The 16,384-nt window shown below is 42.9% G+C and overlaps 1 protein-coding gene and 1 non-coding gene across 3 annotated transcripts in view; both read left to right on the top strand.

The window, feature by feature from the left end:
• Positions 1-16,384, top strand: part of LOC126297529 (uncharacterized) — a 344,775-nt gene that overhangs the window by 227,798 nt on the left and 100,593 nt on the right. For both annotated transcript variants that reach the window (XM_049988437.1, XM_049988438.1), the window contains exon 2: positions 5,537-5,604. In XM_049988437.1, the coding sequence (XP_049844394.1) occupies positions 5,537-5,604 (68 nt within the window). The remainder of the gene's footprint in view (positions 1-5,536; positions 5,605-16,384) is intronic.
• LOC126300066 (U6 spliceosomal RNA) lies at positions 14,024-14,125 on the top strand. The gene has a single exon (XR_007552878.1). It is a non-coding gene; the product is annotated as a U6 spliceosomal RNA (small nuclear RNA).

Raw genomic sequence — 16,384 nt, 5'->3', positions numbered from 1 at the left:
AAATGCGTAACATCACGTTTCCGACTTTGATAAAGGTCGGATTGAAGCCTATCGCGATTGCGGTTTATCGTATCGCGACATTGCTGCTCGCGTTCGTCGAGATCCAATGACTGTTGGCAGAATACGGAATCGTTGGGTTCAGGAGGGTAATACGGAACGCCGTTATGGATCCCAGCGGCCTCGTATCACTAGCAGTCGAGATGACAGTCATCTTATCCGCGTGGCTGGAACGGATCGTACAGCCACGTCTCGATCCCTGAGTCAACAGATGGGGACATTTGCAAGACAACAACCATCTTACCTTTGGGATGAGTTGGACTCCACACTCTAGCGTCCAGCGTCACTACGTTATATGGTTTCGACTCTTGAGGAAGAATGGGAGCCACTCCTCCACAGACATTTAGACATATGATTTGCAGTGTTCCATGCAGAGTTCAAGCCGTAATAAAGGCTAAAGGTGGACACAGCCCATATTAATATCCACTAATGGGTGTCGGAGTACTTTAGATAAGATAGTATATGCCCTTGTTAGTCCTATGTGGTACGAGTCCCAACCACTTGTGCGATGCTCTAGGATGGATCGCTTGAGTGCTTTACGCAAGTTATCTCTTCTGTAGACAGACTACAGATCGCTAGTATTCTACTAATTAACCGAAGACAGTTAAGGGGTTGGACTAAAATATGGGAACACCGCGAGAAATGCATGCTTGAACATAAATGCAGATGTTAGCCAAGCCCGCAGATTTCTCGTTTGTATTTGATCACTTACGGAACCTGTGCAATATCCTTAATACGTTGCAAGTGTCAGTAGTGGTCAGGAAGGTGTTCTGTGTAACTGTGAGTGCATTACATCGGTGCTAAGTGAATTAAAACGTGGACAAATCGTTGTTGCTGCTCTAGTGGGTGCTTCCATAACCGAGCTAACCGAAATGTTTGGTGTTTCAAGAGGTTTCATATCGAAGATTTATACTACGTACTGGAAAAGCGGAGAAACATCGTCACCTAAGTCACAATGCGGACGAAAGTGTGTGTTGAATGATCGGCAGCTGAAAAAGTCACTGCAAAACTGAATGGCATTCGCGAACCCTGTCAGCACCAAAACAATGTGAACGGAGCTCCATAAGCTGGGAATTGTTTGGTCGGTTGAGTCTTGTTGCACTTTCTTTCCAACTTCTGGCAGAGTTTACATCCCAACTGCGAAACATGGTGGGTGTTCGATGATGATTTGGACAGTCATATCATGGTAGCTCTATGGTTCGCAAGGTCGCATTACTGTGAAGGATTATGTGAACATTTTGGCTTGCCAGGTTCATCCCATGGTAGAATGTTTGTGCATCAATGATGATGCTGTGTTCCGAGAACGACAAGGCGCCTGTTCGTGCAAGTCACATCTTCAAGGACTGGTTTTGTGATCACGAGGATGAATTGTAGCTTCTCTCCTGGCCACCACAGCCACCAGATCTCAATATTATTGAGCCTTTATGGTCTGCTTTGGAGAGAAGGGTGCATCATCGTTATCCACCATCATTATTGTGACCTGAACTTGCCACTACTTTGTAGGAAGAATGGTATGAGATTCCCTTGAAAACCATGCAGGACCTGGATTTATCCATTGCCAATTGACTGGAAGCAGTTTTGAATGCCAACATTTTTTTGCTATACATGATGATATGTTGTGCTTTTGGTGCGGTGCTTTACCTACGACTGAGCCTATATGACCGTTCCATTTCATATCTCTCCAAGTTGTTCCATGCAGATATTTGTATGGGTTGATTGCATCCAATTGTGAGCCGATGTGACAAGATCAATCTTATCAAGATTCTACAGAATATTTATACAGCTTTTTTCAGACAGTACTTGACTGTAGATAACTGCATCATCTGTGAGAAGATTGAAGCCACTATTAATGTCTCAACACACTCCCCTGGGGTCCAGCTGAAGTTATTTCTGCATCTGTCGATGAGTTTCCATCCAAAAGAACATGCTGCTTCATCCCTACAAAGAAATTCTCAATCCTAAAAAGGAAGGAAAGTTTAATATCCTGTCGACAGCGTTGTCATTAGAGACGGAGTACAAGCTCGGATTATGGAAGTAGAGGGAAGAAAACCGACCATTCCCTTTACAAAGGAACCTTCGCAGCATTTGCCTGGGGCGCTTTATGTAAATAACGGAAAATCTGGATGGCTGACGGGGATTTGAAACATAGTCCTCTTGAAAGGTAGTCTAGTGTGCTAACCACAGCGTTACCTCGCTCGGTTGTTCAATCCAGTCTCGTCATCAGCTATGACTGATTTCCTTCTTACTCTCAACTGAGATTGTGTGTGTTTCCATAAATTAATGCACCACCCAATTTCGCACACTAGTCTGGCAATAGTGGTTGGTAATTGGAAAATTACGCTTCTGAAAACATTCATCGGATGCGTGCTCACGCTAAGAATGGGCATAATTATCCGTCAGCTACACGAATGTTTGCTCAGTTTCATCGGAGGTCTGGTGCTGAAATTTTTCATTTATTTACAATAACAGAAACTTATCTGGGAACGAGGTATCATATACTCTTTCGTAAACGAGTTGGAAACCGTAAAGAATAAAGCTTCCTCACTTTGCTGTAGTCTTACACGACGAAGTGAACAGCAACTACTCACAGTAGTATGGTGGTATGACACACATCTGTTTTCTACTCCGCACTGCAATTACACTTCAATGACCCTCTGAGAAAATCGGCCTCAACCGCGAAAATTGTCGAGTCTGAAGGTAACTTTCTGTAAGTGGCTGAATCTCATGTACTTCTTACGGCGGTGTGCCGAGTCTTATCCAGACATTGAGACATTCGCTCAAAACAATGTTCCTGTATTACCTTCCAGGCAAAGATTTACTGAAAAGATGGCGGCAACTATTCTTTCCTCCTCTGTGCAATATCCCTTTGCGATAGGCAACGACGAGTAAAGCAAAACTAAAATGGCTCTGAGCACTATGCGACTTAACTTCAGAGGTCATCAGTCGCCTAGAACTTAGAACTAATTAAACCTAACTAACCTAAGGACATCACACACATCCATGCCCGAGACAGGATTGGAACCTACGACCGTAGCGGTCGCTCGGTTCCAGACTGTAGCGCCTAGAACCGCACGGCCAAAAGCAAAACTAATATTAGTGTCCTAAGCTAGCGAATACAGCGCGTGTATGGACAGGTCTAAACTTGCACAGAATAAAATTTTTCATTTATTTACAGTAACTGAAACTTATCTGGGAACGAGGTATCGTGTACTCTTTCGTAAACGAGTTTGAAACCGTAAAGAATAAACCTCCCTCACTTTGCTCTAGTCTTGGTGCCTCACACTGCAAAACTTTTTTTTTTGGCTTCAAATGCGTTTCTGCAACAAATCACTTCTTCAAATAAATTCGAAGCGTGTATACATTTTGTATTATAACTTCTTATGCCACTTTATTGCTGTCAAAAACATCCCTAACAGGGAGTATCGCGTCATAGCAGTTTCTAGTCTACAGAAACAATTCAGCCAATTTAATAGTGTAAAGTTTATCGTTTAAAGGGTTTTGTAGGGGAAGCGAGATAATTCTGTTAACGATCACATCAGATGTATATGATTAATATCACTGCAGCAGCCTAAGTTCTATCGTCATCTTAATCAGCAGTCATACTCCCTCATTTATGGAAAACTGAAAAGAGCTTGGTGTTTTAGCTCAGTAATCTAACTAATTGTCTGGTGATCTCTCTTTCATTACAAAACCCGCTAAATGATGACATTTTCATTGTAAAACAGGCTGAAATTTTACTGTAGACTTGGAACTGTTGTGAAACGATACTTCCTGTTAGGGGCGTTTTTAGTAGCCATAAACTGACTTCGTCACTGCTTAACGCTTCGTTTGTCAAACAGTACTGATTAACATTTCTTCCACCAGGAATATTCGAAGCAGTTACTTCTGGATGGAGAACTAATGCATTATCTTTCATAAGTACGTTAGCTACATTGCACAGCAGTTACTTGCTTTAAATACGATTAGGTGAAGTTGAAGACACATACTGTGGCTTTAAGTAATGCTTTGCTAATTCAAGTTCCAGATAGTGCACGAAATGAACACAGATGATTAACTCACTGGACCAGAATTTTATAATATAGTAACGAATATTTTGAGGTGTAACTGAACCGCGTCTAATGACTTTACATATTTAATGAGGCTCATCTACATCAGAATCTGATGTGTCACTGCATTGATACCACGGGGTTCACAGAGCATCTTCAGAAGGGTGCGAATCAAGTCAGTGTTGCTCATCTACATATAACTGTAGTTACTGGAGTTATAGTAAATCCGAAGAGACGTTGGACAAATCACTAAATATCGCCAAGGTAATAGTTTGATCTAAAGCGTCGCCATATCTGATTTCGGCTTACATTCGGAAGTGTCTACAGACACATTTATCTGTCTGGAATTCTGATGCCAAAGACAGGAATACCTAACAAATACGCATACCGCTTATACTTCCTGATGTAGGCAGACAAATGACGAAAATTTAACTACTGATGATGTTTAAATCCAGTAAAACGAAATCTGTATGGTAAACTAAATACGCATTTTAGTAGTGCATAGACTTATCCAAAATGCGTTTCCATTCTCTCCGTTGACTCATTGTGACGCAATACACATGTATAGTGTTGGTGTGCTGTGTCACTGCATTGATACCACAGGCTTCACAGAGCATCTTCAGAAGGGTGCGAATCAAGTCAGTGTTGCCATCCATCCATCACTGAACACCGCCATTATAATATATGTATCGACGCTGGTCACGCAAGGAATCCGCCCTGACTCATTGCAGCCCTACCCACACACAGCATTTTTTAACCTTGTCCATGGAGTACAACATTCGAACGACAGTTTTTGATTAAAATTCGTCACATCCGCTAGTTCTCAGGATGGCGGATATGGGTCACGAAGGGGAGTTCTTCCGAAAAGCCAGTGGCTTTCCTCTGGAGGGTTACAGTATATGTCACGTTGAAGTTGAAGAAACAGCACCGCTGCTTGCTGTGGTTTATCAAATTGCATTTTGTCCGTGCATGGCAAAAAGTTTCATAGCACCTCTGCTGTGACTGCCCCACAACTCAACTAAAAAATAAATATGTCACCGGTATTAATCTCTGTCTCTTGTAACTATATCTTTTGTTCGCAACTACAGTAAACTTCCTTTAAATTGGCAACTCTGGAGTCACTAAAAATAATGAATATCAAACGAGAAATATCAAAAACTGTCCAATTTACACATTATTAGGATGATAAATAAAAATATTACGAACAAACGCATCAAAAATTTGTATTGACATCATGGTACGTCATGTTTGTAGAATATCTTTTACTCTAGGAGTCTTCATTTTATATGTACATTATGTATTTGTAATATTCATTTAGTAATAAATAAAATATGTATGGCGTACCTTTTATTGTATACTCTTGTTTCCAGTGTTCCTATTTAATCATAATAAATATTAGAAAAAATCCCCCATAATAGTTATTTCTGTTTCAGGATGTCTGGTAGTTGCCGAGGAAGAAGAGCAGATAGTACCCCCCGCAAATTATGCAAAGCGAGGAGCAGTAAGTTTGTGCACCCTGATATTTTGGATTTAAGAAAACATTCGAATTGTGAAATAGGATAGATGATTCTGAGTTGTTTATATGTATGTTCAGGTATTCTTTAGCATTTTTACATGTTTAGTTTATCTTGCTAATAAACTAATGCAGGACTACCTTAAACTTCGTATAACGTCCTGATTGTAATTCACTTTCCTTTTGACCCAGACTATGTTAAACTGTATGTACATTGGGGTGACAACCAAAGCTCTCCCAATCGGGTGATACATCGGCCCTACGTGTTTTGAAATCTTATTCGAGAATACATGTTATTTAACGCGACAAAAAGAAAGCAATATGAGTACTAAATATGTTAACATCAGCCACATATATGTTCAACATTATTTTAACAATATTATCGCACTGACATTCTGAAACTATTGATATTCCTCAAAACCAAAATAAATATACCCAAGCAACTGAAGAATTATTATGAAATAAAGTTAATGATTTTCTATTGACAATTTAATGGCTGCAGTCACGTTGAAAAACAGCTCGTCTCCTGAAAAAGTATTTCATTTTAACAGTTTCAGCCTTAAAACAAAAAAAGTAATGCACAACAGCAATAACTAAATAGCGCTAAGATACTTCTTTAATGACACACTCATTCGGTTCACTCGTTTACACGGCTTTTGTGAATCACAACATTATAATGTTCAAAGCAAATAAATCTGTGGCACCAGATATAGGTTAGAAACCTCTCGTTTTAACACAGTGAAGCAAGCATGTTAGCTATGTCAAAACAGCACTTCCCAAAACCTCTTGCTCACTCCGCTGTCCAGTACTTGGCACTCGGGCACTGGGCAACCGCAGTGGGGCGGAGCGAGCGACAAACACGCGGTGCGCGCCGAAGTTTAAAACCTGTCCGGCTCGGTACCTGTGCGGTCAGCGCAGCGGATTGCTAAGCGAAGACGCCTGGGTTCATTTCGCGGATCACAGATTTTGTACGCTCGCCGAGTGGGTGTTCTGGGGTCTTTACTTTTGAACCGTCATAGTTGTGCATTTCACTGTTGAGATGATTGAAAGGGTTCGGCCCGAAAGCCAATACATTCAAAAATAGAGAAAATACTTTCATAAGGTCATAACTGCGTGCTATCAAAATGATGGCCCAAATTTTAACTCGAAATCGACTGCTGGGGCTGATATCTTTTGTCCCCTTAAAGTAAGTGATGTTTGGGGCTGATATCTTTTGTTCCCTTAAAGTAAGTGATGTTTCCTTGCACGTTAGTAAACTCTCAAAAATGATGAGAAACGTCTCTCAAAAGCAGAAACAGTTTGTACTAGACACTGAATTTATTATACCTGAAGTTCACATAAAATCTCCCTTCACTGTCTAAAGTTCATTTCACAATACATAAGCAGTCACACAACAACATAACTTCACTCAACTAGGCCACTACTTCTCAGATTCGGCCCAGTCACCGTAAAATACACTACTGGCCATTAAAATTGCTACACCTAGAAGAAATGCAGGTGATAAACGGGTATTCCTTGTACAAATATATTATACTAGAACTGACATGTGATTACATTTTCACGCAATTTGGGTGCATAGATCCTGAGAAATCAGTACCCAGAACAACCACCTCAGGCCGTAATAACGGCCTTGATACGCCTGGGCATTGAGTCAAACAGAGCTTGGATGGCGCGTACAGGTAGGACTGCCCATGCAGCTTCAACACGATACCACAGTTCATCAAGAGTAGTGACTGGCGTATTGTGACAAGCCAGTTGCTCGGCCACCATTGACCAGACGTATTCAATTGGTGAGAGATCTGGGGAATGTGCTGGCCAGGGCAGGAGCCGAACATTTTCTGTATCCAGAAATGCCCATACAGGACCTGCAACATCCGGACGTGCATTATCCTGCTGAAATGCAGGGTTTCGCAGGGATCGAATGAAGAGTAGAGCCATGGGTCGTAAAACATCTGAAATGTAACGTCCACTGTTCAAAGTGCCGACAATGCGAACAAGAGGTGACCGAGACGTGTAACCAATGGCACCCCATACCATCACACCGAGTGATACGTCAGTATGTCGATAACGAATACACGCTTCAAAAGGGCTCTGAGCAGTATGGGACTTAACATCTGAGGTCATCAGTCCCCTAGAACGTAGAACTACTTAAACCTAATTAACCGAAGGACATCACACACATCCATGCCCGAGGCAGGATTCGGACCTTCAACCGAAGCAGTCTCGCGGTTCCGGACTGAAGCGCCTAGAACCGCTCGGCCACAATGGCCGGCACGCTTCCATTGTGCGTTCACCTCGACGTCGCCAAACACGGATGCGACCATCATGATGCTGTAAACAGAACCTGGATTCATCCGAAAAAATGGCGTTTTTCCATTGGTGCACTTAGGTTCGTCATTGAGTACACCATCGCAGCGCTCCTGACTGATGCAGCGTCAAGGGTAAACGCAGCCACGGTCTCCGAGCTGATAGTCTGCTGCAAATGTCATCGAACTGTTCGTGCAGATGGTTGTTGTCTTGCAAACGTTTCCGTCTGTTGACACAGGGATCGAGACATGGCTGCACGATCCGTTCCAGCCATGCGGATAAGATGCCTGTCATCTCGACCGTTAGTGATACGAGGCCGTTGGAATCCAGCACGGCGTACCGTATTACCCTGCTGAACCCACTGATTCCATATTCTGCTAACAGTCATTGTATATCGACCATCGCGAGCAGCAGTGTCGCGATACGATAAACCGCAATCCCGATAGGCTACAATCCATCGTTTATCAAAGTCGGAAACGTGATGGTACGCATTTCTCCTCCCTACACGAGGCATCACAACAACGTTTCTCCAGGCAACGCCGGTCAACTGCTGTTTGTGTATGAGAAATCGGTTGGAAACTTTCCTCATGTCAGCACGTTGTAGGTGTCGCCACCGGCGCCAACCTTGTGGGAATGCTCTGAAAAGCTAATCATTTGCGTATCACAGCATCTTCTTCCTGTCGGTTAAATTTCGCATCTGTAGCACGTCATCTTCGTGGTGTAGCAGTTTTAATGGCCAGTAGTGTATTATGTGTTTTCTCCTTTTCAAACAAAAATAACTTTTTAACGACAATAATTACTTTTTGCGCCTACATTTCACACTCCGACGCGCGATCGCACAATTCGCGTTCGCCTGAGACCCGATCCGCAGGCTCTCTCAGATTCGACTATTGCGTGACAAATCGGTAGCTTCCAATGCGCTTCTACACATGAACATCTAAAATGAGTCGGCACAACTCGCGTTCAGCTGAAATCGAGCCATTAAACATGCCGCGAACGTAAGTATTAATCTACCTGCGGATCAATCTGTCATCACAACCTTTATTTGCATGCACTTTCGTTGACTTCGCCAACTCACAACCATATTATCACCTTTCAACCTAAACTAGACCTCGGGCTATGCTATAGATCAGTCTGTCAACACAATCAGATTGACCGACTTCAACCAAATGTCGAATGTACCGTATCATGTCAGACTCATCTTCTGAACTCGGATGATGGAGCAGCCCCACGCCATCCGTGGGCTGATAGTCACAGATAAGTAAGGGCAAGAATACTGTGTGGGTAAATTGTATCTTTCTGTCGATTTATTCAAATCATTTCAATTATCTTGCAAGTACAAAATCTTCAGATCAAAACTGTCCAACATGGCAATTTCCGCCAAAAACAACAGCGTCATTATCCTGCCAAGTACCTACTCCAACTTCAGCAGAATAGAACAGACCTGAGACTACCATTAGCATGCGCCAAAACATGTTAGCCCAAGAAGGCTATGCATACAAAAATTCGCAGCACTGTAATCTTACATAGTATCGATTTTTTACATCCAGAAAAATTTATATATGATTAATTATTTCTTTCAAAAATGTTTTCACTATTATTGTCCAGAGTTAATTATAGAAACAACAGTAATGACAATAATTTCAAATGTAATTACACTTTTAAATTAAATCGAAAATATGAAAAAAATAATATTATGTGAAAAAAATTTAATTAATAATTTTTATGCTGGATTCGTTGTTTCAACCCAAATTTTTATATCTGAATATAAATAAAATAACGTTTTTTATTTGTTTACTCGAAAGCTAAATTTATGTGAGTTCTGAAAAAATGTCTGTATCCAGGTACTCGAAATATTTTATGTATCGAGTGCTCTCATTGTTTGTGTGTATCGTGTATTCCGTCGCGTTATGAAAATAACGCCATTAAGCAGTTCCATAAAAATTGGTACTTAAAATTAAAGTATTTACTTAATGGCAGCTGAGGTGGTGATTACATGTACCTTAAAAATCAACAAGTGCCGCAGTACGATGTGGGTCATGCATGAAGCTCTGATTGTTAATGCCTAATAACTTGATTTTAAACACATCAACTGCGCTTACTTTTTCACAGCACAAAAAATGTTATAAGTATAAATGATTAATATAGATTGCGTATTTAAAATTCTGATTTACAATCTCGATGTGGAAAATGCAGCTTAGTTGTGGTTCAAATGACTCAGAGCACTATGGGACTTAACATCTGAGGTCATCAGTCCCCTAGAACTTAGAACAACATAAACCTAACTAACCTAAGGACATCACACAAATCCATGCCCGAGGCAGGATTCGAACCTGCTACCGTAGCGGTCGCGCGGTTCCAGACTGTAGCGCCTAGAACCGCTCGCCCACTACGGCCGGCGCAGCTTAGCTGTGGATGGTTTAGCAAGGAAGGCATTTATTACGCAGATCACCACATTTTAAGTATGCGATAGTGCAATAATGATACTATTACTAATTTCGGTATTATTAACAAGTAACTTCGAGTATTTTAAAATATGACTGCATGATAGCTGCAAGAGAAACAGCAAATAGACGCCCGTCTGGAGTCAGTCTCTCCACGTTACAGGGATACAGATACCGGTATACATTGTGCTAGCTGGACTGCTGGTAGCACCTTGGAGCTCACGAGCGATTCTTTCCACTGAGTTCATGCGGTTTTGTACAAGATTCCGTAACGCTCGACGCTCCCTGTCCTTCAGTACATGTGGTCTGCCTTTTCTCGGTTTAGCTGTCGTTATTACTTCCCGTATCCACTTCATCTATATGTACATCTACGTGATTACTCAGCTGTTCACAATAAAGTGCCTGCCCGAGGGTTCAATGGGCCACCTTCAAGCTGTCTCTCTACCGTTCCACTCTCGAACGGACAGCGGGAAAAACGAGCACTTAAATTTTTCTGTGCGAGCCCTGATTTCTCTTATTTTAACGTGACGATCATTTCTCCTTATATAGGTGGGTGCCAACTGAATGTTTTCACAACCGAAGGAGAAAACTGTTGATTGAAATTTCATGAGAAGATCCCGTTGTGACGAAAAACGTCGTTGTTTTAATGATTACTACTCCAATTCACGTATCATGTCTGTGCCACTATCTCCCCTGTTTCGCGATAATACTAAACGAGGCGCCCTTCTTTGAACTTTCTCGATGTCATCCGTTAGTCCCACCTGATACGGATGCCACACCGCACAGCAATACTCCAGAATAGGGCGGACAAGCGTGGTGTAAGCAGTCTGTTAAGTAGGCCTGTTGCACCTTCTAAATGTTCTGTCAGTGAATAGCAGTCTTCGGTTTGTTCTACTCACAATATTATCTATGTGATCGTTCCAATTTAGGTTATTTGTAATTGTAATCTCTAAGTATTTAGTTGAATTTACAGCCTTCAGATTTGTGTGACTCACCGCGTAATCGAAATTTAGCAGATTTTTTTTAGTACTCATGTGAATAACTTCACACTTTTCTTTATTCAATGCCAATTGCCATTTTTCGCACCATACAGATATCTTATCTAAATCATTTCGAAATTCGTTTTGGTCATCTGATGACTTTACAAGACGGTAAATGACAGCATCATCTGCAAACCATCTCAGAGGGCTACTCAGATTGTCTCCTATGTCATTAATATACACACAACAAAAAAGTTATGCATCACCCCAGTTCCCAGAACTCCTGAAGATAGACGTTGGTTGTGGATATTGTATCACAGACACAGTCCCTTTGACTGTTCAGAGATGTCACTAAACCCACCCAAAGAGGTAAACAACCATGCATGAACAGCGCCTATTAGATGGAGGAGATCCTACAGTTCCAGTAATTCCGCCGGGAAGGAAGTACTCGGCTCGTGTTGTCTGTAACTCAACCATGCCTAGACGGTCAATAACGCGGTTCGGTCGTGTCCGCGTTGTTACTTTGTGACAGGAAGGGCTCTCAGTAAGAGAAGTGTCCAGGCGTTTCGGAGTGAACCAAAGTGATGTTGTTCGGACATGGAGGAGATACAGAGAGACTGTCAGAAACTATCGATGACATTCGTCGCTCAGGCCACCCAAGGGCTACTATTGTAGTGGATGACCGCTACCTACGGATTATGGCTCGGAGGAACCCTGACAGCAACGCCATCATGTTGAATAATGATTTTCGTGCAGCCACAGGACGTCGTGTTACAACTCAAACTGTGCGCAATATGCTGCATGATGCGCAAATTCACTCCCGACGTCCATGGCGAGGTCCGTCTTTGCAACGACGACACCACGCAGCGCGGTATAGATGGGTCCAACAACATGCCGAATGGACCGTTCAGGATTGGCATCACGTTCTCTTCACTAATGAGTGTCGCATAAGCCTTCAACCAGACAATCGTCGGAGACGTGTTTGGAGCAACCCGGTCAGGCTGAACGCCTTAGACACACAGTCCAGCGAGTGCAGTAAGGTGGATGTTCCCTGCTGTTTGGGGTGGCATTATGTATGTGGGGCCGACGTACGCCGCTTCCATGGAAGGCGCGCCGTAACGGTTGTACGATACGTGAATGCCATCCTCCGACCGATAGTGCAACCATATCGGCAGAATATTGGCGAGGTATTCGTCTTCATAGACAATTGGCGCCCCCATCGTGCACATCTTGTGAATGACTTCCCTCAGGATAACTACATCGCTCGACTAGGATAGCCAGTATGTTCTCCAGACATGAAACCTATCGAACATGCCTGGGATAGATTGAAAAGGGCTGTTTATTGACGACGTGACTCACAACCACTTTGAGAGATCTACACCAAATCGCCGTTGAGGAGTGGGACAATATGGACCAACAGTGCCTTAATGAACTTCTGGATAGAATGCCACGACGAATATATAATCATGCATCAATGCAAGACGACGTGCTACTGGGTATTAGAGGTACCGGTGTGTACAGCAATGTGGACCACCACCTCTGAAGGTCTCGCTATATTGTGGTACAACATGTAATGTGTGGTTTTCATGAACAATATAAAGGGGGAAAATGATGTTTATGTTAATCTATATTCCAGTTTGCTGTACAGGTTCCGGAACTCTCGGAACCGAGGTAATGCAAAACTTTTTTTTGATGTGTGTAGATCAGAAACAACAGAAAGCCTATAACAATTCCTTGGAGAACACCGGATATTACTTCGGTTTCACTCGATGAATTTCCGTTTATTACTACGAACTTGCACCTTTCTGACAGGAAATCACGAATCTAGTCGCACAACTGAGGCGATATTCCATAGGCACGCAGTTTGGTTAGAAGACTCTGGTGAGGAACGGTGTCGAAAGTCTTCAGAACTACGTCAGCATCAGTCGGCTCTCCCGAGAACGACTGAAAAGATGATGATGGATTTGTTAATCTACTGACATCCAATGAGTAGTTCACGTTGGAAATAAATGAGCTCTCTTGACCGACCGATTCAGCTGTTACTTTTGTGTCTGTTGTTGGAAGAGGGGGGGGGGCTGGGTAACTAACTAGGTAACTATATTTAGTACCTGAATAAAAAATCATCACGTTCATTTACAGTATGTACAGAAAATGAAATACGTATAACTCTGAAGATCTGAGTTGGTTCCTGTAACGTCTACCAGTCGTAGATCACTGAATGATAGTTATGAACGTAGTCCGAAGATTAATTGCTTCGTGTACTATTTAGAAATCTGTGGGCGGAACTCGGTGAGTGGCGTCTTAACGCGCGGAAGAATACATTGGGACTCAGCGATGGGAACCTAAAGCGAAGTCCTATGAAGTCCTGTGGTGGCGTCCGTGGCGCCACTTGCAGGAATACGGCGAGCCCTGCGGCTAGCGTGACTCGCGGTGGCGCCACCTGGCGGCTCGTCTGTGAGTTGCGTCTTCTGCCAACCACGGTAGGCCACGACGTTGGGGGTTTACTTCCAACTTTGTACACCTTTAGTAGGCCACTAAAACAACATAGTTTCCAAGTAGCAAGGTGCACTACTCTGGCAATTCCGAGAAAAGTATAAGAGAAGTTAAACGCGTCTGTTATCTACCTGATGTAATGCGAAGATTTTGACTGTAAGAAATAATTGTAGTCAAGTGGTTGTACTCGCTTCAGCGGTACATATACTAAAATTGGAACGATACAGATAAGATTAGGATAGCCCCTGCACGGGGATAACGGCCGTCGCGGTAACTCACCGTGTTCGGTCAGAGGGCTAGCTGCCCTCTGTAATAGAAAACTGAGTGAACGGATCGACGGTGTCATGTCATGCGATGTCCGCCCCGAACAAATGCAACGAGCCATAACGATCAAAAAAGAAAAAAAGGAGAGTGGTTAGAGTTCGCACTTAATAGGAGGGTTATGGAGGAGACGACGGTTCGAATCCAGCTGCTACTTATCTCTCAATATACAGGGTGTTTCAAAAATGACCGGTATATTTGAAACGGCAATAAAAACTAAACGAGCAGCGATAGAAATACACCGTTTGTTGCAATATGCTTGGGACATCAGTACATTTTCAGGCACACAAACTTTCGAAATTACAGTAGTTACAATTGTCAACAACAGATGGCGCTGCGGTCTGGGAAACTCTATAGCACGATATTTTCCACATATCCACCATGCGTAGCAATAATATGGCGTAGTCTCTCAATGAAATTACCCGAAACCTTTGACAACATGTCTGGCGGAATGGCTTCACATGCAGATGAGATGTACTGCTTCAGCTGTTCAATTGTTTCTGGATTCTGGCTTTACACCTGGTCTTTCAAGTGTCCCCACAGAAAGAAGTCCCAGGGGTTCATGTCTGGAGAATAGGGAGGCCAATCCACGCCGCCTCCTGTATGTTTCGGATAGCCCAAAGCAATCACACGATCATCGAAATATTCATTCAGGAAATTAAAGACGTCGGCCGTGCGATGTGGCCGGGCACCATCTTGCATAAACCACGAGGTGTTCGCAGTGTCGTCTAAGGCAGTTTGTACTGCCACAAATTCACGAAGAATGTCCAGATAGCGTGATGCAGTAATCGTTTCGGATCTGAAAAATGGGTCAATGATTCCTTTGGAAGAAATGGCGGCCCAGACCAGTACTTTTTGAGGATGCAGGAACGATGGGACTGCAACATGGGGCCTTTCGGTTCCCCATATGCACCAGTTCTGTTTATTGACGAAGCCGTCCAGGTAAAAATAAGCTTCGTCAGTAAACCAAATGCTGCCCACATGCATATCGCCGTCATCAATCCTGTGCACTATATCGTTAGCGAATGTCTCTCGTGCAGCAATGGTAGCGGCGCTGAGAGGTTGCCGCATTTGAATTTTGTATGGATAGAGGTGTAACCTCTGGCGCATGAGACGATACGTGGACGTTGGCGTCATTTGGACCGCAGCTGCAACACGGCGAACGGAAACCCGAGGCCACTGTTGGATCACCTGCTGCACTAGCTGCGCATTGCCCTCTGTGGTTGCCGTACGCGGTCGCCCTACCTTTCCAGCACGTTCATCCGTCACGTTCCCAGTCCGTTGAAATTTTTCAAACAGATCCTTTACTGTATCGCTTTTCGGTCCTTTGGTTACATTAAACCTCCGTTGAAAACTTCGTCTTGTTGCAACAACACTGTGTTCTAGGCGGTGGAATTCCAATACCAGAAAAATCCTCTGTTCTAAGGAATAAACCATGTTGTCCACAGCACACTTACACGTTGTGAACAGCACACGCTTACAGCAGAAAGACGACGTACAGAATGGCGCACCCACAGACTGCGTTGTCTTCTATATCTTTCACATCACTTGCAGCGCCATCTGTTGTTGAAAATTGTAACTACTGTAATTTCGAAAGTTTGCCCGCCTGAAAATGTACTGTTGTCCCAAACATATTGCAACAAACGGTGTATTTCTATCGCTGCTCGTTTAGTTTTTATTGCCGTTTCAAATATACCGGTCATTTTTGAAACACCCTGTATATTTTTCCCATCACTGGTCACATTACTTAATTTATATAACATTTGAGAGGTAATATAATGAAGTAGAAAATCCCATGTGCATTCTCATGTAGCTGTAGTAAAATTCACATGTTATTTGACTATTTGCAATTTTAATTAAATTTTCAGAGACGAAGGACGGGCTTGGAAAGCCCACGACTAACCTCTATAAATAACGATGTGAATGACGTTATTCACAATCAATAATAAACCAAGTCACAACGTGCCAGACCACAAGAGTTCAAAAAAACGTTCAAATGTGTGTGAAATCTTATGGGACTTAACTGCTTAGGTCATCAGTCCCTAAGCTTACACACTGCTTAACCTAAATTATCCTATGGACAAACACACACACTCATGCCCGAGGGAGGACTCGAACCTTCGCCGGGACCAGCCGCACAGTCCATGACTGTAGCGCCTAGAGCGCTCGGCTAACCCCGCACGGCTCAAATGTCATACAAATTAGATAATATAACCAGGAACG

This window comes from Schistocerca gregaria, chromosome X, assembly GCF_023897955.1.
Source record: "Schistocerca gregaria isolate iqSchGreg1 chromosome X, iqSchGreg1.2, whole genome shotgun sequence".
Classification (NCBI taxonomy): domain Eukaryota; kingdom Metazoa; phylum Arthropoda; class Insecta; order Orthoptera; family Acrididae; genus Schistocerca; species Schistocerca gregaria.
Note: the sequence above shows the minus strand (reverse complement) of the source record. Positions and strands in the feature narration are given on the sequence as shown.